General features: G+C 46.8%; 1 protein-coding gene across 1 annotated transcript in view; it reads left to right on the forward strand.

The window, feature by feature from the left end:
• NPC1 (NPC intracellular cholesterol transporter 1) overlaps positions 1-23,323 on the forward strand; it is a 318,816-nt gene that overhangs the window by 136,508 nt on the left and 158,985 nt on the right. The window contains exons 3-5 of the mRNA XM_085605758.1: positions 2,002-2,108; positions 7,422-7,597; positions 11,346-11,513. Coding sequence (XP_085461884.1) covers positions 2,002-2,108; positions 7,422-7,597; positions 11,346-11,513 — 451 coding nt within the window. The remainder of the gene's footprint in view (positions 1-2,001; positions 2,109-7,421; positions 7,598-11,345; positions 11,514-23,323) is intronic.

Below are 23,323 nucleotides of genomic sequence, written 5' to 3' on the forward strand. Positions count from 1 at the left end.
GTTGCTCATGCCATGTTTAAAATGGCAAGCACCACAGTGTTATTAGACTCTGCTGTGCACAGTGGAAACTGAGCTTTGATTTCTGATCGTTCACAAGCCGGCGATAGTGTGGTTTGTACAGCACACGCCTGAAAAGACTAGTGTGGGCATTACCTTCAGCAAACCCAATATTGTGACACTAGGAGTTTATATACGTCAATTCACAACCATGTGCCATTTCCATATCTGTGCACGCTATAACATTCCAAAAAGTGACCGTGCCCCTTATACCAAAAATTTTCCTAGCATTGTTTTATCACGGAAAGTGCATACCACCCGGTGGAAGAAAATCCGAAAGCCCCGGATTGAACACCACAGTTCAAAAGCTCTAGCTTAACATGAACATGTTGGGATTACATCAAGAGTTCAGTGAGGCTCATGTGCGGACCAGCATCGACTGCACTGACTGCAGCCGGTTCTGCTCTCCCCGTTCTGAGTCTGCCTCCCTCCTCCTCTACTCTTACCACTCTTCTCCTTTCTTTCTCTTCCTTCTCCTTTCTCGCACTCCTCTTGCTGTCCCTTTTCCTCCTTTCATTCCCTTTTCTGCCCTCCTCGCTCTTCCATCTCTAGCCTTTCTCTCACTTGCGGCTCTATCCACTTTTCCTGCTTCCTTTTTCTTCTCTCTCCTTCATTCTGTCTTTTTCCCATGTTATGCACTCTCATCCTTACCAGCTTTTCCTTCTCTCTGTCGCCTCTCTCTTGCATTCCTTCCAACCGAGCCATCATGCCACATAACTCCTATCAGCATGATTTCATTCAGCGCCACACAGTTCCACGCAACACCATTCCATTCCACACAATACCATTCTACACCACACAATTCGACAACACACCTCATAATTCAACTCAACAACACATATACACAACACACCACATACATCCAATCCACGCCACAGAATAACACATAATCCTATCAAATTCAACAACACACCACGTAGTTAAACTCCACCATACCACTACACAACACAAAATACCATTCCACATAATTCCACTCCATAACACAGAATCCCAGGCAAGGTTTTAAAAACAAAAACATAAACAAAAATGTCATGAGCAATGCCAATAGCTCTAACTTTAACAATGCCGAGACCATTGCATTGTAAATGCTTGTTGGAGGGTGTAAGCAGCTGATGTCCATGAACGGTCTGAAAACACCCCAGGACATCGGCAACAACCTCCATGACTTTTTGTTTTTTTCGTAGATGGTTGGGGGGGCTTAGTGAGGGGCAGAGTGCCTCTTAATTAGCTCTTGGCACCACGCCCGCCCCCTGATAGGCCCCGCCCCCTTCTCACACAGTGAAAATATTTTGTATGTTCGCAGGTATGCATATAGGCAAGCGCATATTACAATACAATACGATATTAAAAATAATAAAAAATCAAATTTTTATTTTTCACTTTTTATTTTCAGATTAAACATATAGAGTTCCGAATTTGTATTTATGTAGTTGTGAAGAAAAACGAATCGGTGTTGAACCACACCTTAACTCTTCAATTTATCGGTGTGGTCTGGTAGATGAAGTGTAGAAGTTACAGCACACCTATTTACGTATGGCTTCTTTTTCTGTCAAAAAGGGCGGCCTGGAGTACATGGTAAGTCTGGTCATTGAACCCAGTATTCAGACTTCTCTGATTGCCTAAGACTGGGGATAAGGCTTGGGCAGTAGAATTTTTCCATTTTGATCTGAAGGTCTTATTTTAAATTCTTAGTTCACGTCTCATCAGTTGTTTGCATTCCAAATAGTGAAAAATGCCAAAAGTTCCAAGTCTTTGCAGTACTTAAGGTCAAGGAGATACGGTTGGGTAATAACTTGGGCACGACTTGCCTCTCACCTCGAAAGAAATCTAGGTAAGAGGTCAGATGGTTAGTTAGCAAATACTAAAAGCCGTAGCAATGTAAGCATTTATGTAAGACTAAGTTTCACAGTTGATGTTTCCTACTAACATATTGTTTCTTTGAAGGAACTGTGCCCATCACTCTTATATGGCAATGTCAGCCTCTGCTGTGACGTTCGGCAGCTGAAGACACTCGGCACTAACCTGCAATTACCGCTCCAGTTTCTCTCCAGGTTAGTGGGTTATCGCTTGGCAATGAGCATTCTCCTGGGTTCCATGCACTTGAAAACCCATCGATCCACTGATATGCCTCCCTTTCATAATAGGTCTTTTAGATCAGGTGAGGGTTAAGGTTCGGAATCAGCTAGCTCTGGTTTGTCAGATGTGAGGATACTCTGGTACATAGGTTTTTGATGGTTTGTCTGCACCTTTCTTCCTTTTTTATGTCTAATTGAATGGGGGGCGCCAATGGCACAAAATGTAATTTCTGACAGAAAGAACAGCCCCAATTAATGAGAAAAAAAAACAAAGCAGTGCATTTCAGTACTTCTCTAAATCGAGTCCCCACATTAGCTAGCTTTTTGTCTGAATTGTATGCTTTTTAGGTTGTTTATGTTGAAATGTTTATTTCCTTTAGAAGATCAGATTACAAAATAATTTGAATTTCATAAAATAAAACCGAAATATATATAACCTAATACTATGCAATGCATGTAACATATATGTTTAGTAAACCCCATATATGGCATCCCCTAGTAACCTTCCAATGGAAATTTGCAAATATATTTGTTATTGTAGGAATGAAAATTCTTTCACTGTGTCCTCTGCACCTCTTTCTACTATTCTGGATGACCCTATGTATTTTCCCCTAGAAGTCAATGTGTGCTTGCCTGAAGATGATTTGTGATACTCTGTCATTTACAGTAGGGCATTGATCATTCCCGTCAATGTTTTTTGGTGGGATTGGTGGTTTGTCGCTCCTGATTGATCGGCATGGACACAGGCTCTTTTTTGTAACATCTTTATTTTAGTTTTATCAGCAAATTTTAGCATAACATTCCGTTCATATATTTCTTACCAATGACGGTCTGGAGCAATTCAGGTAATATTCATAAGAAGACCGACGCACAGGTGTCAGGCATTGTATTACCTCCCACAAATTTTGATGTAGCATGCATTTCAGTTCTCTGTCTTTAAAAATCAGTACATTACCACCTGCCAACACTAGAGGGTTATCAAGACGGTAAATTGCAGAAATCTCTAATACCACTGATGGTTGCAGCTGGGTACAATCCCTGTGATTCATGTATTTTTATATGCAAGCAAAATTTGCCCCATACTTTGTTTAGATCTGCCCACCTTGCCACAAATTAGAATCGTTAATTTTTCCTCTGTATATCTCTTTGTCTTGGTGGTCATAGACCCTTTTGCTTATACTTCTGAAACCTGTTTAGTCTAACCTAACTTAAGTCACTCACTTAGACCGGTGTTTGTGATTTGTGGCAGTATTTCATAAGGAGACCATGTGCTACAGGAATAGCTTCGCCTTTGAAGACACAACATTGCAATACATATTCAACCCAACAATCTGTCAAGCAAACCATCTGGATTTGACTTTCAGCCTTGTTAAGTTCAACTAAAGAATACAAAAAAGTGATGAATGGAATGCTTAAAGTGATCACAGCCACTGGTAATTACTCAGGGCTGCATCCCAGTCCAGGTTTCTTTTTTTCGTCAACCATACCACCTCAACAGGACCCATCGATATTCAAATCAGTTTTGGTCCAAATGCAGTAGGAACAGTCCTGCCCGAACCACCAGGCCTGGTCCCTTTTGAAACAGAAGTCGAGGAACTCCAGACTGGTTTCGTCCTTGTCAGTAGTGTGCACCTTGGTTCTTGTTTCACACTGAAAATGGCACCCACATCTGGGCTTGCCCGTCACATTTAAGTGGTCACTCTGAGGAATACAAAAAAGTGATGGATGGAATGCTTGAATTAATCTCAACCACTGGTAATTACTGGATCTTGTCAGAGGGAGCATGGTGGGCAAAAGAATAATGGACTGGGATGCAACCTGAAAAGCTACCAGTTGCTGAGATTAAATCAAGCATTCCACCTATCACTTTTGTTTTTTTGCTTTCTTCAGTGTGGCACATTTAATGCAATGGGTATGCCCAGACGTGGGTCCCATGCTCACTGTGCCATAGAGCTGAAACTGCACCCATCTAAAGAGGTCCAAACAGGCCAAAACCAGTCTGAGATTGCTTGTGTATGTATGTATGAAATTTATAAAGCGCAGGAATCACCCCCGTAGGGGTATCTCTGCGCTAACATAGAAAACAGAGCAGGCTGACATAGCTTTACGAAGCTCAGATCTTAAATAATTCCGACTTCAGGAGTTTTCTGAAACGCATCAAGCTAGAACATTTCCGAAAAAAACATCTGGCAAGGAGTTCCAGTGTTTAGAGGCCAGGAAGGCGACTGTTTTGCCTCCAGTTCGACTTTTCTTAAAATGAGGAACCACCAGAAAACCTCCATTTTCTGATCTCAGATTCCGGTACGGGCGATACAGCTTAAACTTATCTGCCATATAGCTAGGGCATTTGCCAAAGACGGCGTTGTGCGCAAAGCAACAGAGCTTAAACTTAATTCTCTGGCGAATAGGAAGCCAGTGAAGCGACTTCAAAAGTAGCCTGGTGGTGGTACGAGGTGATTTACTGAGAACTAAGCGTGCGGCCACGTTTTGGACAACCTGTAGTCTACTAAGGAAGGCCTCATTTGCAGATGCCAATAAGGCATTACAGTAATCAAGACGACCGATTATCAAAGCCTGAACTAAGGTTTTGCGTACTGTCAGAGGCAGCCAAATGAACACCCTGCTCAGCAGGCTCAGGATGCGATAGCAGGTCCCAACAGTGGTCATAACTTGCTCTTTCATTGACAACCGTATGTCCAACTGAACTCCTACATTTTTTGCCACCAAAGTAGGAGAGGGGGCGGGGCCCAACACTGCCGGCCACCATCCAGGTGCCCACGAAGTAAGTGCAGGACCAAATACTAAGATTTCAGTTTTGGCCGCATTCAGCTGCAAAAAATGATCCGTCATCCATTCTGCTATGGCAGTCATGCCTTCCGCAAAGCGTTGATCAACTAACTCCCTATCTTTATCAAAAGATAGGAGTAATTGAGTATCGTCTGCATAAGAAAATGGCTCAAAGCCAAACTTTCGAATAGTTTTAGCAAGGGGGGCCACATAGATATTAAATAAGGTCAGGCTTAGACATGAGCCCTGGGGCACCCCCTTACTAAGCTTCACAGTACGTGAGCGAAGTGAGCCTAGATTAATAGTTTGTGTACGCTGATCCAAGAAACTAATAAGCCATTTAAGCGCCAACTCCTGCAGACCGATCTCTTTTAGCCGAAATATCAATTTTTGATGACAGACCGTGTCAAAAGCTGCGGTTAAGTCTAATAGAACCAGCATCACTTCTTTATTCTCATCGAAGGCCATTTTTAGATAATCCGTAACTCCGATAAGGGTTGTCTCTGTAGAATGGTTAGATCGAAATCCGGACTGTGACGGGTCAAGAATGCCATTGATTTCCAAATGTTCCGTTAGCTGCGTGTTAACATGGCTCTCTACCATTTTCCCATTAAAGGAAGAAGCGAAATGGGACGGTAGTTGGAGAGCACATCATTCGCCACCTTATCTTTCTTCTTGATGGGAATTATTTGCGCTGCCTTTCAGATGGCGCTTGGCTGAGCTGTGCTGTTCCATTGGCGCAGGACCAGGACTAATTTGCCTATGGCTGGTTTCTGTCTGAGGTGGCATGGTGGACAAATGAACAATAGACTGGCATGCGTCCCAATTAATTACCAGTGGCTGAACCTAATTCAGCATTTCACCCATCATTTTATTTCCTTTTGTTCATTCCTGCAACAGTTTTACACTGCTTGGATGTATTCCATCTTGCACCCCATTAGCCCATATACTGTTCTCCCTAGGTTAGTATCTCTGGCAATTTAACTGCAAGGATATTCTCTGCACAGGTTTGCTTGAATTCGAAATGCCTGCTATTTGAGCCCTGTCTTGCTACCACCGACCCAAGTACTCCACAAGTAGTGGACTTCAAAAACCTTCTTAAAAACTCAAGAAGAAGCCCTGCAGCACCATCGTAGGACATGAAGTGACAGAACTAGGCTTTGAAACCCATTGCTTCATTCTCATGGATAGAACCAAGCACTGATGAAACATTCCTGCTAGGAAGACTAGGAGATTGTTCCCTGGTGTGTGAAGAGGAGCTGTCCGGACAGAGTGCATAGCCAAGGTCCAACTGATGCCTTCCTAGTAAACCAGCACAATTCGAAATCCATCCAGCAGTCATCTGCAACCCAGATGACCTGGACAAGCAAGACATATCTTAATCACAAGTGGAATAAGGGCATGCTCAGATACCAAGAAACACTACTGGCCTGCCCAGTCCCTTCACTTGCCACTATGCACCTAGATCCTTGACTTAATGGTGGTCAGGCATCATGTTGATGCAGAGGCTGCTGCAGTCCTAATCTGACTTGTGAAATGCCTGTATTCTAGGTTTTGTGTCCCAGAGGAATGCTAGGACGTTCCCCTCCACCCTTTGGGCCAAGACATTTGACCATATCAAACCAGGCTGGCTCTTCAGAATCCGGGACCACTTGAACTATCTCACTAAACCAGGAACACCCTCCTTGAAAACATCGTTCGTCAGTTCAGGTCCTAACACTCTACTCAATGATTTTCATTTTTATTTGGAAAGATTTGTTCAGCATGCTAAGTAAGCATCCTTTAATTTTTCGTAATACCACCAGCATTCTTTCTTCCACTGCCTTAATTTCTCTGAAGTGTAAATTGTACTCTGCATAGCTACACACGTTCAACAGTTTGTGTAACTTCTTAAAGACCTCTTGAGTTCCACAAAGGATAAACAGCACTGGCAACACTGATTGGTCTGATATTGGCTGCTGGCCTTTGGCAATGTTTGCTTTATGCCATGGTTTTTGCAAAACTGCCGAGATCTCGCCAATATAATTTTTTTTTTTTTTAACTAAAAGCCAAATTACGTATTGGTCTAAAAAAAGTACACATTGCCATAATAGTTCTTGGCATGGAAGATAACAACTTTGTGTACAGATGTGCTCCTTGTGAGAGGGCAGAATGCCTCCATGTTAGACAGTGGCTGAAGTGGCCTAACCCATTGCCCCAAGGTGGATGCTGTAGTCAGAGACCGAAAAGCTGAATGACACAACAGCAGACCAGAGGATGAAGAGGTCTGACTGACAGCCCCTATAACTATGTAATAGATATAATTTTAGTAAAGTCAAAAGGTCTTCACGAACACCAGACCTCATAACAATGTCTTTCTGGATCACATTGTAGCTCTTTACAGAGTTAAATCTAGTTTTTATATGTGCGTCCGTGTAAAATGCATCTTTTAGGCTCTGTGTCATTAAATCTATTGTATTTAAGGAGCATTAGCACCTCAACTTGTTTTCTTTTGTGTTTTAGGTGCCCGTCATGTTTTCATAATTTAATCAACCTCTTCTGTGAGCTGACTTGCAGCCCACACCAGGTTCAGTTTATGAATATAACCCAAACTCAGGACTACCCAGTGCCAGGTACAAACATCACAAAACAAAGCATCACAGCAGTGGAGTATTACATTGGGAACCGTTTTGCGAATGGTAAGCTTAGTGTTTCTTCATGCCTGTTCAGTAATCATTGTAATGCCTTTTACCACTTGTCTCTGACATTCAACCCAAATTTTTGACATTTGTGCCTAGGTCAGACACTGAAAGTCTTATTTAGCCTTTGACAGGTAGCAGAGAGGTGCTCTGCTACCTTACAGACCACAGCCTGCCATATTGAGAGAATGAGGTCTCAGTGCCTTTAGAAGAGCTGCTATCATGGCAGATTTTCTAAAGGCACAGAAGCTTTACTGTGCAGGCAACATTTTCAGTGCACCCGCACAGCAACATTCTTTTGTTTTGTTTTTCAAACAAACTTCCAAAGCGAGAGTTTGTCTGCAAAACAAAAAATAAATGTCCTTGAGATGCTGAGAGTTTTCTCGCACTATGTAGGTAGTTGTTTTTCTTTTCAGGACCACTGGGCTTTCCCTGGCAGCCCCAAACAGCAAAATAATATACATTTGTTTATATAGGACAGGTCTTAGCTATTTTGACCAGCGGCCCAAGGCCATTAGTCAAATTTTCCACCGGCAGAAACTTGACAGTGCGCCTGACTCTAAATAGAATAGGTTGACTGCGAGTAACGCAGACATGGTATTCAATTACATCTCTACACAATGTTTGGTCCGCCTTAGTCTGGGCCAGACCTCCTTTTATTGGTTTTTATATTTATAGATCCTCTTCTCTCTGTAGAAGTACTTTTTGTTTTTGGGCCTGCGCTTGCATCGTGTTTAGCATTATGTGAATGACAGGAGCAGAAGATACAATGTTACGACAGCAGTCTGTAGCCTCACATAACAGTGCTGCATCTGGTTTTTATTGCTCCATTAGCCCATTTTTTGGGGGGTTTGTTCATTTTTTAGAAATTATTTTATTAGCTTTTTAAACCTTTCGAATCAACAATATTGAAAATATACATTCTAATATTGCCATAAATAAAGTGCATGTGATACAGAAACAGACTTCCAGTCTTAATTTCCATTAACAAGCAATAATGTATACATATCAACATATTACCAACATTTGTCTACGAGAATCTGAAATAGCAACTCTTTGTCCTTCACACTTTTTCTAAATTTGTTCAAGCATTCTTGACTTTAGTTCATGATTCTTTAGACATCCTTGCACCAAATTAGATGTCTCTCAATGGGATTGCGTGGCTTCCATATTTTTGGACTCCATATTGTCTTGTGGCCGCTTGTGTCAAAACTACAAGTATGTTAAGATCTACCCATATTTCCTGCAATGCCTCTCTTGGAGATAAATGGTTGAGCGTGTAAAATTTGTTCCTACGCATGCTTTCTGAATCCAGTTTCATTTTTCTGGGCATTGACTGTTGATTCTGTAGGTTGGGTAACTAGTAATGCTTTAGTGTTTCCAAGTTCACTCAGCCAGAATGTAATGATCCTTAATAGACTTTTGGGGGCTAACCAGATGAGCCTCCGTGGTAGGTGAAATAAAGCCATCATTCAGTTATCTCATGAAAGAAAATCTTAATGTGTCATGCTGTCACAAATATATTTCTTATGTGGATGTCTTCTGCAAGCGCTCTCTAGTCTGTGTTGAAGTCTGGAAATCCATCTTACAAGCTTTGTTGCACATACATCCTTTGGCTATTTTAACTCTTCCTGCTTCCTATATCTGTTGAACCTGGAAAGAATGTAAGAACATCAGACGTTTGTTAACGTAAGGTTGCTCTTTAAGGACTGTGTACTAAATGCTAGGTCCCTAGTTCTCTGGCGGCTCCTCCACTAAGGCAGAGGAGCATCACCCCACTGCAATGAAGCAGTAAAAAAAAAGGAAAAAATACAATGATAATAACGTAATGTTATTATCATTTTATTTTGTCCTCCTGCTGCGGCACATTTGCGTGAGGGGCAGGGCTGCAGAGCAGGGTGGGAGTGGTAGAACCCTGTTAAGTGCGCAATGACGGTTTGGTTGGCCCTCTCGGGCCATCTAAAACAGTCATGCGCACTTTCCCTTCTCTCCATGCAGGCTGCATTACAGCCTGCGTGGAGAACATGCCCACCCCTCCAGTCCCTGGCTGAATGCCATGTCATGGCGCTCAGACCAATCACAACGCTGCATTGCAGTGTTGTGATTGGTCAGCGGAGCCTGGCTCTGCTTCCTGGAGTCCGAGACAGAGGATAGCAGGAGTGGAGATGCGGGATCTGGCGACAAGGTAAGTGTATTTTTTTTTTTTAATTTAAACTTTGTGCACCGCGTGCCCCGCCACCCGCGAGCTGTGGCTGCCAGAGGTTGTTTTGCTGCAGCCATTATTCCATTGCAGTTCTCCTCTTGCAGGTCACACTTCCAGCTTCTAGTTGTGTCAGAGGCAATTAAAGGACACCTTTCTGAGGATTCTGAGGTGTGCCAAAAGCCTGGGGCTACAATATATATAATGCACTGTGACTGTCCTCCACGGACAATATAGAAAATGACATAGAAGAAGTGAGCAGTAAACAGGCTCATTATTCAACAGTTTGGCTCTGCAAATACGATATATTCATCTGTGGAGTTAATTTATTTCTCAAACTTCCATGACTTCATTGAGTTTCTGTTTAAAACAAAAAAAATCCTTGAACACTGAAAAGCGATTGTTAGAATGGTTTCACACTAGAAACAACTTGAAGTGGATAGAAAGATTCCCTATTAACTTCCACACTATAATCCAGCGGTACATTGCTTAGATATAACAATTTGCTGATTTTCATTTTACAGTTACAAACAGGCTTCAAACTAAATCTGGAGTAATGCATGGGAATATATTACATTTTGTAAGCATTGCTGCGTAGGTATCAGAATGGATACAAAATTGGGTTAGGTGCTCTTTTGCAGTGTAACCAACTATTTCCTGGGATGGCCAATGCTGCCACTAATTTTGCAGGATTGCGATTAGAAATCTAATTTGATTGACAAATGAGCAAAGCTACATACCTGTTACTGTGGTACAAGTAGGCCACAGGTACTCTTCTATTTCAAGCTCCTGCCACAGGTGTAGTTCTTATTAGTGCTACAGTGGCGGTGACTGTGGGCCAACGCTAGTGAGGGACCATCCCACTCCAAAAATAGCACTCTTGCCACCCAGCAAGGTTACAAGAGCCCACAAATCATGCTTGAACTAGGGACCTTGGCTCACTTGCTACACATTGGCCTACACTTTATTTCAGATTCTCCCATAACCAATATTGGATACCCCCGGCCTGCATTACATATGTATAGAATGAGGCTATAGCTGCCCTGTGAATGTCCAGGCATGGTCAATACAGATCCAAGCTTGGGGCATGTTGTGCAATGTCTGTAAAGCTCATTAGCCTAGGAATTTCAGAGTTACTTGTAAATAACTATTCCTGTTTTTTAAAGATAAACCTTTGATTTGAAACCCAATAGATCGCAAATATTCTCTACAATATACCTTTCAGCTTAGCCGCTGAAGTCTTCTACTCTCAACTTGATTATTTTGCATTGAGGAAAATCAAACATTTTATATTCGAGTTCATCAGACCAACATCTAAGCTGATACACCTGGTAGAGTTGTGTCTGCAGCAGTGATGTTTGCCCAGCACTGGCTATCAGGGTACAGCACTTGGTAAACTCATTGCTCGTTTACAGCACAGTGTGGCACACGCCTCCTTTTTCAGTTCTCTGTCTCATATTGTTTTAGAGTTCTGCATTCAAAAAGAAAGATTTGGGCTAGCCTTCTTTGCGTAATTTGTATTAATGAGCCACTGAACCTCTCATCTAGCAATGTACAATGCCTGCCGCGATGTGGAAGCTCCTTCAAGTAACGAAAAGGCGCTGGGTCTGCTGTGTGGCAAGGACGCCAAGGACTGCAATGCTACTAACTGGATTGAGTACATGTTCAACACAGACAATGGACAGTCGCCCTTCACTATCACACCCATCTTCTCAGGTAATACAACAACTATGACTTTTCAGAATTTTTGACTCCATTGTATAGTATATCAGAAGCTGAAGCTTAAAGTTTTGCATTTTAATTTTTTAACACAGATGAACAAAATCAGTGCCAAATTTCTGCAAGAACAAAAGAGGCTACACATGCCCTATAAAAATATAATGTTCTTATTCATTTTTTTAGTGAAATGTTTAAAAACGTTGTAATATTTTGGCCAAATTTGGGTTGGGCGATGTCTCTGCTGCAATCCAACACATTTTGGCCATTTTTAAACAACATGCTCGTGTTTTATAATAGTGTTATGATATTGTAGAAATGGCAATTTTAAACAATTTACTCATGTTTTAAAACTACACAAGGACAACTTTCAAGCAACTCCCTGCCCCCATACCCTGTGCAAACCTGGTCTAAAACTAAATCCTATCCATGCTGTGTTTCCTTCTGGCTGTATTCTTTCTTTACTGAATACATTGTTGTGTCTCATGGAATGATTTTTGTTTCTGTTTTTACAAAGCAATTTCGTTTTGTAATTTTATTTTTTATGCATAAATATATGTATTGTTTTTCAGAACTTAAAACATTTACTCCCCTCAAATCCGGATTGCTCAACAATACTCACACATGCAATTCATATTTCTTATATTTCTAATGCAATACATTTCTAAGGGCTGAATTTGAGCACGTGTCTATTTACATACAGGGCATCTATTTGCATACCTACCTGGTATCCTCTTCCTCATTCTGATCATTTACTGAGGTTGCCTTCCTCTCTGGTGCTTGACCATGTTGGTTTTCTACCTCACCCAGACCATAATAGTTCCTCCATCTCTACCACACATTTTCAAACTTTTGACGACAACCTCTTCCCTCATAGACTAACGTTTCAGCCTAATTGCACGTGTCCTTTCTTGTTTGCCATTTTTCCCTCAAGGTTGCGCTTGGGGGTCCACATTCTTTTTCTGCCTCTTGCTTAGCTCCAAGAAAACCAAGTGCACCGAAGTGGAACTTTTTTTGGCAGGTGTTCGTCGTTAGTGAGGACTAGTATCCCAAAATCAGGGGTGCAAGGTATTTAATAGTTCAGTATGTTTTCCAACTCGCTCATAATTTCCCTCCCAAAAATCTGTACCTTATTGCATCCCCTATATCGTATGTAAGAAGGTGCCTTCTTCAATTACACATCTTATACAGTTAGATGGGAAAATGTGCAGACCCCCTGATAAGCCTATGTTTCTAATAAGCTCCATTGATGTGTTTTTAGCTGAATCAATCATAGCTTCACTTTAGTCGGCACTTCTCTTGGTTGCGTTAGTGCTGCCTCAAAGTTTGTATCCTCAAATGGGACTAAGTGTCCCCTAGTTTTTGCAAGCAGTCTGGTTTATTTTTTACAAGGGTTTTATTTGTCTGATTTCATCCCTTTTCTCCAGGTCAGCATTTACTGTTTGACTTTACTGTAGTGTAGCTTCACCAGTATTGGACCTGTCAATTCCCTTTACATTTATAGTATGTCTGAGCTGGTATACTTGTATTCCTGTATCTGAAAGAAACACGTTAGATTCCTCACCTTAGAATATCCCCAGTCGTCCGGCTGGATCCGGAAAGATTTTTGTAGCAATACCCCTTGCACGTCGCCAGGCGTTGTCTGCGGCTCCGCGTCCGTCGTTGGCGTCATGCGCCGGAATGACGTAGTCGGTGCACTTAGACGCCGCCCTCGCGCGCTGACGTCAGTTCTTCTTTTTTCCGCGCCAGTAAGCGTCGATCCGGGAAGAGCTTACCGCTAGTCACTTTTTTGACTAACTTTTTGACCTCTTTTGGTGACTCGACATCTGGTGTTGGTAGGATGCCTAGATTCAAGCATTGTGACGCCTGTCACCGACTGATGTCGGTAACGGATCACCATCGCCGGTGCCTGTACCGCCTGGGGGCCGACCATGACGCGGAGTCGTGCCCCGACTGTCAGGCCTTGACGTCGAAGGCTAGACGGGAGCGGTCCCGTAAGCTGCTCGAGCTTCGACACTCGGCTCCGCGTCGCTCTCGGTCCCGGTCCAGGAGGAGGTCCAAGGACCGTTCGCGGAGCCGCAGCCATCGACATCGCTCGTCGGGATCTTCGGGTAAGTCCTGTCACTCCAAACATTCTAAAAAGTCCAAGCGGCGTCCTCGCTCTTCGGACTCCCCTCGCCGGTCGTGCGACCCGGCTGGGGGTCCGGGTGGTTCCACCCCCGCGGCTCCGTCGGAGCCGCAGGAGCCACGCTCGTCCCCATACCCTCCGGTCCTGGGACTGACGCGACTCGGGCGGAGGTCAGTGCCTTCCTCACGGCCATGAGGAATCTGGCTCCGCCGTCGACGCCTGCAGGGTTGACTGGGCGACCTCGCGTGCCGGCGGCTCCGGGCCCGACGCCGCAGGTCCCCGAGGGATCCAGGCCTGGATCTCTGCCGGCGCCGGTCGACCTCACGATGCCTTCTCCGCCGGCGCCGACACTGGTTCCGCCCCCGACGCCGTCGAGCCTCAGTTTAGCCCTATTCCGGACCGGCGCCGGTACGGCGCCATCCGACGCCGTTACCGGCGCCGATGGGTGACCGCTTCATCCACCGTCCGGCTCCGATCATTCCTCCTGTCTAACAGGAATCGGATGATGAGGGCGACTGGGAGGGGTCTCAGGACCCTCTGGCCGAACAGGCCCAATTGTCTCAGGACTGGGCAGAGGAATTGGGGGACGCCAGCGGTTTGGATACCTCTCCAGACGCTGGATTCATCTCTCCTCCGACTGTGGCCTCGGAAGAGGGTGCAGCCTTTTCTGTGGTGCTGCGCAAGGCGGCCGAAGCCCTAGGGCTCGAGTTACCTGCTGTGGCTGTGAGGACTAACGTCCTCACCGAGGTCCTTCAACCGACAGCAAGCTCCACTGAGCCTCTGCTGCAGTTTAATGAGGCCCTCATTGACGTTCTCCAGGGCACTTGGTCCAAGCCCTCCACAGTCCCTCCTGTGGACAGGAACGTTGCCCGGCGCCACCGCCCTGCTCCGGGCGACCCCACATTCCTCTCCCACCACCCCACCCCCGAGAGCCTGGTTATCCAGGCCTCAACCTCCCAATCCTCCTTCCCATCCGCTCCTCCGGATAGGGAATCCAAGAGGTTGGAGCAGTTTGGCAAGAAACTGTTCTCGTCCCTGAGTTTGGGACTGCGGTCTTTAAATACCGCTTGCCTTTTGGACCGTTATTCCCACTCGCTGTGGGATACGGTGGAGGACGTGCTGCCCTTGTGGCCGGAGGAGGCCCGGGAGCGACTCACCCAAGCACTTGCTAATGGGCGAGATGCAGCACGGCACGCCATTAGATGTGGACTAGACACCACAGACTCGCTGAGTCGGGCGATTTCCACCACGGTGGCGCTTCGGCGTCACGCCTGGCTGAGGTCCACGTCGTTTTCAGGGGATGTCCAAAGCTCCCTCATGGACATGTCCTTCGATGGCACTCGCCTTTTTGGCGAGAAGGCGGACAGTGCGCTGGCCCGGTTCAAGGACTCCCGGGCCACGGCCAAGTCCTTGGGTCTTTCGGCCCCGCGGCTGCAAACTTCCGCCTTTTGCCCCTTTCGTGGTCAAGGAAGGGGCGCCTCCTCACGTCCGCCCAGCCACCGGCCGCAGAACCAACCTGCACGCGGTCGCGGACGTGGTTTCCGCCGTGGCGGTTCTGGAGGACAACGTGCCGGTCAGTCCACATCCACCCCGGCAGCATCCGCCTCAAAGCCCTCCTAGTCCGATCTTTCAGGCCCATTCAACGCCAGTGGGGGGCAGAGTTCACCATCACCTGCTACACTAGCGCTCCATCACTTCGGACAGGTGGGTGCTGCAAATCGTCCGAAGGGGCTACTCCCTCCCCTTCGAGCCATGCCACCGCAGAACCACCGTATGTCGGGGGATCATTTGCATCTTCTCCGGGAGGAGGTTTCGGCCCTCTTGGCCAAAGAGGTTGAGCGCGTTCCTGGTCCAGAAGTAGGTCGTGGTTGCTATTCCCACTACTTTCTGGTTCCCAAGAAGGGCAAAGGGGGGCCTACGCCCGATCTTGGATCTCAGAAGCGTGAACGCATTCCTCCGGAAGGAACGGTTCAAGATGCTAACTTTAGCTCAGGTTCTTGCTGCCCTGGAGACTGGATGGTAGCGTTGGACTTGCAGGATGCTTATTTCCACATCCCCGTCCTGCCGGCCCACCGGCGTTACCTGCGGTTCACGGTGGGTCAAGAGCACTTTCAGTTCACCGTGCTCCCCTTCGGCCTCACCAGTGCCCCTCGGGTGTTCACGAAAGTGATGGCGGTGGTCGCTGCTCATCTGCGCAGATCCGGGGTTCCAGTCTTTCCCTATCTCGACGACTGGCTGTTAAAGGCGGGCTCGCCCCAGCACGTCGTCTCCCACCTCCAGACTGCGGCAGACCACCTGCATTCGCTGGGGTTCTCCATCAATGTGCCGAAATCGCACCTGAGTCCCTCCCAGAAGCTCCTTTTCATAGGGGCGGTTCCTGGATATTCGAGCCCTGATTCCCATCTTCCGGCCTCTGTCCTGGATTTCAGTCAGGTTGGTGCTGCGGCTTCTGGGGCTGATGGCCTCCTGCATCCTGTTAGTACCTCACGCCAGATGGCGGATGCGAGCTCTGCAGTGGGACCTGAAGTTTCAGTGGGCCCAGCATCGAGGCAACCTGTCCGACCACGTCTTGATCTCGGAGGGCACTGCAAAACAGCTGCAGTGGTGAATCGCGATTGGGTCAGCGGCAGATCCCTCTCCCTTCCCCAACCGGAGCACGTGGTAGTGACGGATGCGTCCCTCCTGGGATGGGGGGGCCATATGGGAGAGGCGGAGATCAGAGGACTCTGGTCTCCGGCGGAGACTCGGCTCCATATCCATCTTTTGGAGCTGCGGGCGATCCGACTTGCACTGAAAGCCTTCCTTCCCTCTGTCCTGGGAAGTGTCGTGCAGGTGTTCACAGACAACACCACCGCCATGTGGTATTGCAACAAACAGGGCGGGGTGGGGTCGTGGACCCTTTGTCAGGAGGCCCTGCCCCTCTGGACATGGCTGGAACACCAGGGCATCACCCTAGTGGTTCAACATCTGGCGGGCTCTCTGAACGCCAGAGCAGACGAACTCAGCCGCCGGTGCATGATGGATCACGAATGGCGTCTGAACTCGGCCGTGGCGCAAGGTCTCTTTCTGCAGTGGGGAGAGCCTTGGTTAGATCTATTCGCCACCGAAGAGAACGCGCAATGTTAGCGGTTCTGCGCGTTGGAGTTTCCAAGGCGGCACTCGCTCTGAGACGCTTTTCGTCGCGAGTGGAGTTGCGGTCTGTTGTACGCCTTTCCGCCTATACCACTTCTGTCCAGAGTGCTGAAGAAGATCAGGCGCGACCGGGCCCAAGTCATCTTGGTGGCTCCGGATTGGGCACGAAGGTACTGGTATCCCGAGCTACTCAGTCTTTCAATCGATCCCCCGATACGACTGCCTCTTCAGGAGGATCTTCTGTCGCAGCAGCAGGGGACGGTCCTCTACCCAAACCTGTCCAGCCTCCACCTACATGCGTGGCGGCAGTTGATTCCATTTGACTTGCCTCCTGAAGTCTGTGATGTCATTCTGGCAGCCAGGCGTCCCTCCACAAAGACGGTATACGCCTGCCGGTGGAACAAATTTGTGGCATGGTGCACAGCAAAGGCTGTGGATCCCCTTTCCGCCCCTCTTTCTGAGGTTCTCCTCTTTCTTCTTTCCTTGGCCCAGCAGGGCTCTGCTCTGGGCACCTTGAAAGGTTATCTTGCTGCTATCTCTGCTTTCCTACGGCTTCCTGATCAGCCTTCTCTTTTCAAGTCCCCTGTTGTTTCACGCTTTCTCAAGGGCATTACTCGTATGTACCCTCCTGTTCCTTTCGTAATGCCTCAGTGGGACTTGAACCTTGTTCTCACTTTTCTGATGTGCGCTCCCTTTGAGCCCCTTCATAACTGTCCCATCCATCTTTTGACTTTGAAAACTGCTTTCTTGGTAGCAATCACCTCCGCTAGGCGGGTGAATGAGCTCCAGGCTTTGTCATCTTAGCCTCCCTTCCTTTCAGTTCACCCGGACAAGGTTGTCCTCCGGACACGTCCTTCTTTCTTGCCTAAAGTCGTGGCTCCCTTTCACATCGGGCAATCGGTCACGCTGCCCAACTTCTTTCCGCCTCCGCATCCTTCAAAAGATGAAGAGAGGCTCCACCGTCTGGACCCAAAACGTGCGCTATCCTTTTATTTGGACCGCACAAGACTTTTCCGGGTGGACGACCAACTTTTTGTTGGATACGTAGGGGCTAAGAAGGGTAAAGCTGTACACAAGCGGACCATCTCTCGGTGGGTCGTGTTGTGTATTAAGACCGGCTATTCTTTGGCGAAAAAGGTTCCTCCTGTTGGGCTACGGGCCCATTCTACTCGGGCAACAGCGGCCACGACTGCACTGGGGCGGGGAGTCCCCTTGCAAGACATCTGTCAGGCGGCGACGTGGGCTTCGCTGCACACGTTTGCGAGACATTACTGCCTGGACAGCCAAGTCCGGAGGGATGGCCACTTTGGCCGTTCTGTTCTCCAGGACTTTCTGGTGTGATCTTGGTTCGCAGACCCACCACCGGGGTTGGTATTGCTGGGGTATCTATTCTCAGTGAGGAATCTAACTAACGTGTTTCTTTCAGATGAACAAGTTACTTACCTTCGGTAACAATGTATCTGTTAGTTAGATTCCTCACCGACCCACCCAGCCTCCCCGTTCTGCGAACTGACATCTAGGGTTAAGGTTCTCCCTTTCAGGGCCCTAGATTTTTTGGCACCAGTGTCGGTCTCTTGCCTGGCTCAGCGTCCCTGGCGCGGAAAACTATGTACAAGAACTGACGTCCGTGCGCGAGGGTGGCGTCTAAGTGCTCCGACGACGTCATTCCGGCGCACGACGCCAACGACTGACGCGGAGCCTCAGACGACGCCTGGCGACGCGCAAGGGGTATTGCTACAAAAATCTTTCCGGATCCAGCCTGACACCTGGGGATATTCTAAGGTGAGGAATCTAACTAACTAATGTTTCTTACAGATACATCGTTACCGAAGGTAAGTAACTTGTTCGTTAGTGTGAGATTGTATCCCTCTTTGAGTTTCAGAAAGGGTTTGATCTCTCCCCTTTCCATTATGTGTTCCTCATTGGAGATTCCTATAAGATCCCATTCCTGGAGTCCTTCCAGTTTCTGCACCCCTTTCAACCCCTTTCCTACCTATAATGGGGTTTCTTGTGTGATCTAAATAATTATTGGCCCTATACCAGGCTGCTAAAGTTGCTTGTGTTACCAACAGGATTTTTTTCTCCTTCTCTTCTTTTGTATAAATAAAATTCATACGTGTGTATGTCCATGAAGTGTCTGTCAGGTCTCGCCTCATCATCGCCTTTCCGTGTGTAAATTCAGTTATTTGTTATTTTAATTGAATGTCTTTGCAGTAAGCCCTTATGTCTGGCAATGCTGTCCCTCCATTGTACACTGTTCCGCACAGACAATGTTCAAAGCTATCCATGGGGTAGTTACATTTCAGAAAAAAACTTTGGAAGAGCCCTCTTTTTAATAATTACTCCTTTGCCCAGTATTGTCACAGGCAGCATTCTCCATCCATCTACGTATGTTGGCTTGACACCCTTTTAGGAGTGGGTCTATTTTCCTAGCAAACCATTTTTTTTATTTGACATGACACAAATACCTGGGTATTTAAACTCTACTTCTGTTGTTTTGATGCCATGGAGCTGTTGCTTTCCGATTTCCTATGTGTTTATCTTTTGTGTCACCGATCCTATATTTTTCGAACTTTATTTAACATCCTCCATACATTCCAAATTTCTCGAACAGGGCAAATACTTTGAAAACTGTCAAAGTTGGATTAGGGGTGAAGAGACCTAGATCTATCAGGCTGTAGCACGTTTCTCCACGAACACTCCCCATGACTCATCCCTTTATGTGATAAACTCCACTATGTCACTTGTTGATTTAACCCAACAGGCCAGTAGCTCAATACAGAACACAAAAAGCGAGGGGGAGAGTGGACATTTTTGTTGCCTGCCTTTCTCCTGACACCATTTTCACTAACTGGATGTTGGGGCCCTGTATAGCATCCTTACCCATTTACAGAAACTTGGGTCAAACCCAGATGTAAAGCAATTTCTAAATGTTCTGAATCGCTCCTTAAAAATCTAAAATTTGATTGAGTAATGTCACATTATATCTGGATTCTTAGGAATATTGACAGTGCCTCCACTAGTTCTACTGGATGCATTCTTTTTTTTTTTTTTAACTATATTTTTTATTTTTTTCACTGAAAAGCAAAATTTACAGATGTGAAAAGAAGTTGTCAACGCAAGAAGGGTGATCAATAGCAAGCGTACAATTACATCAATGGACCATAAGTAGTGTTGTAGACTTTTCAATACTAAACACAGACTCACATCACCATTATCAACCTGTAAGTACATATGTCTAAACCCCCATAATCCTTGCTCCTGATATAGGGTAAGAAGGCAGTTATTAAGGGCCTGATCCTCACCTCCCCGGAGACAGAGCGAGGACTTCCCCTTCTTCTGCTAGATCCAGCTTGTAGTACTTCATCCATGGGGACCAAATTCTCCGGAATTTACGTGGGCATCCCCTCGCTTTATAAACCACTTTCTCCGCAGCCATGTAGAGATCCATATTGGATTTCCACTCCGTAGGTGTAGGAAGGTGTTGCACCCCCCAATACTTGGCTATGTCCCTTTTGGCCACCACTAACCCAAGATTGGCCAGTTAGAGCTCATAGCATGGCAGGTCAATATCCGTGGGAATACCTAGGAGTAAGAATTTCACATCCAGCCCTAGGCCCGCCCCTAGTATTTTGTTCAGTTCACGCATGATCGTGTGCCAATACGTTTGAATGTGATTGCATTCCCAAAGAGTATGAATGTATGTGGCGTGCTCCGCCCGGCAACTTAGACATGCAGGGTCTCCCACCCTCCCCATCTTTTGTAGACGTTTCCTGTCAAAATAGACCCTATGGAGGATCTTGTACTGTATGAGTCGCAACCTGAGTTTGATCGCCACTTCATGTGGGTGCATGAGGGCTGCTTCCCAGTCTATATCCTCCAGAGGCCCGGTGGTGAGTTCCCACTTTGCGCGAAGCGTACCAAGATTGTCAGGCATGTTATTGATTTGCGTTTTGTATGTCAGGGATATCGCTTGGGTCGGGATCTCTTCCTGCAGGAGCCTGCCCTCAAGGGGAGCATACTCTGGCAGCGTCATACCGTCAAGCCCTTATGCTTGCCAGCCATGTTTAAGTCTAAGATATGCATAGGCTTGGGAACTATGAAGTTGATATTTAGACTGAAGGAGGCCAGAGCGCCTCTCTCTAAGAGGTCTCCTATCTTTGAAATGCCGATAGTGTCCCATTTCCTGAAGCCCCTCAATTTCCTGATCTCAGTTAGACCAGCACCTTCCCATAGGGGGGTCTCCCGCGTAGGTTTTCCCTCCCACCTCATCAGTTTTCCCGCATTTCTCCATGCCTCTATTACCCGTTGAGTAGCAGGGAGGAGTTGTGTGGTCCCAGCACCCCCGTATAAGAAGTGGAGCTGGGAGCATTCCTGAAACTGAAGCCTTTCCAGCCTATATGTCGGGTGATCACCAGGTCCGTGGGTCCATTCATTAATGATTATGAGGTGGGCCGCCCTATCGTAAGCTCTGATATCTGGCACAGCCAACCCTCCGTTGTAAGGGTTCCGTTGTAAGGTCTGCAATGCTATCCGCGGGTGAGCTCCGTCCCACAGGAGGAGGCGCAATTCACTATTAATGGAAGTAAAAATGACATCCGGTATTGTGTGATACGCGTTCTGCAGAACGTAAAGAAGTTGGGGGAGTGTTACCATTTTATACATGACGGCCCTTCCCATAATAGTCAGAGGAAGCTTCCTCCATCTCCTCACATCCGTAGAGGACATGAATCGGCGAGGAAGCCACCTAGATCCGGCCGGGTGCGAACCATACAGGCCAGCGGCACCAATATGAGGGCAAACAATAAAGGGGATAGGGGCACCCCTGTCTAGTGCCTCTCTGTATCTGCCAGTTGGTGGAGAGAGTGCCATTGACCCGGACCCGGGCATCGGGCATGTGGTATAACAATGCCAGCCAATCTAGAAAGACCGGGCCGCAGCCCATTTTTTCCAGAGTGCTCCACATGAAGGGCCAGTGAATCGTGTCAAATGCCTTTTCCGCGTCTAGCGAAAGAAGCAAGTGGGGACTGTCCCAACCTTTTACCGTATCCATCCAGTTAGCTAAGTGTCGCAAATTAAAACGCGTTGCACGCTTAGGCATAAAGCCAGACTTATCCCTGTGCACCAGCGGAAGAATCACATTCAAAAGGCGCCTTGCAAGGATTGTGGCCAGGATCTTTGTTTCAAGATTAAGATGGGAAATGGGGCGATAGGACCCACATTCCTCTGGGGGTTTCCCTTCTTTGTGGATAACTACTACCGTGTCTAGGCGAAGATCTTGAGGGAGATTTCCCTGCTCCTTCGATTCCAGAAACATCTTAAGGAGATGTGGAGCCAGCAATGCACTATTCATTTTGAAGAATTCAACCGGTAGGCCATTAGGGCCCGGGGTCTTACCTGCCTTTTGTCGACCAATGGCCTCGGTCACTTCTGCCAGCGTCAGGTCTCCATCTAGGCTCTCTCTCTCATCGGGTGTAAGTGAGGGTAAGTCAACAGTCTGCATGTATTGGCATATCTGTGGGTCCCCCACCTGAGTGCGGACGGTATATAGGGTCGTGTAATACCGCGCAAAGGCTCCAGCAATAGCTTCTGGATTGGTGTGAGTAACCTCTTGCTCCCTGATAGACAGCACCCATCTCGACTCAATTTTCTTTACGCCCCAACCACGACAACAACTTCCCCGCCCTGTCCCCAGTTTCATAAAGCCTATGTTGAGTTGCCAATTGGTGCGTTCTCACCTCATTGGTCGCTAATGCTAAATACTCTTGTCTGGTTATCTCAAGTTGACGCAAAGCATGTTCAGTCAATGTGGCGGGGTCAGTCCCTTCTAATTCTAAGAGTGTATGTTCTAATTTCTCAAGCTCTTGTGTCTCACGTTTTTTTTTGTGAGATAGTACGTTTTGTGCTCTGTCACGTATTACCGTTTTGTAGGCCTCCCATAAAGTGACCGCTGATGGGACAGAACCCTCATTTTCGGTGTATTACAGTTCGGAATCAATCCGGAGCTCTTCAGCGACAGTCTCATCCCGCAATTCCCATGCATTTAACCTCCACTGTGTCAGGAGACGACCACCTCCACCGCCCACCTTCATTAGGAGGGGAGAATGATCCGATATGCCCCTAGCCAAGTAATCTATAGTGTTCGCCCTCTGTATCTCTCCTGCTGCGGCCAAAAGATAATCCAAGCGGGAGAACACCCTGTGGGCACCCGAAAAATATGAATAAGTCCTCTGATGGGGATGGTTGCGCCGCCACAAATCAGACCGTCCCAATGAATCTAAAAAACGGGCCAAAGGTGTGGTGTCGGGGGTGTCTTTTCGAGAGAGGGAGCGATCCATCAGTGGGCTCAAGACATCGTTGAAGTCTCCCCCCAATATATGTATGGCTGGGCCAGAGTGCAAAACGAGCGAGGTCAAGCTATCAAGCGTGCGTTGTTGGAGCCAAGGGGGTGCATAAACGCTGACTAGAAGGAATGTCTTGCGCTTCCAAACACCCCGGACTGCCACATATGTCCCTTCAGAATCCGCCCATGTTTGTGTGACATGAAAGG

The sequence above is a fragment of the Triturus cristatus genome, chromosome 5_1 (assembly GCF_964204655.1).
Source record: "Triturus cristatus chromosome 5_1, aTriCri1.1, whole genome shotgun sequence".
In the NCBI taxonomy this organism is placed as follows: Eukaryota; Metazoa; Chordata; class Amphibia; order Caudata; family Salamandridae; genus Triturus; species Triturus cristatus.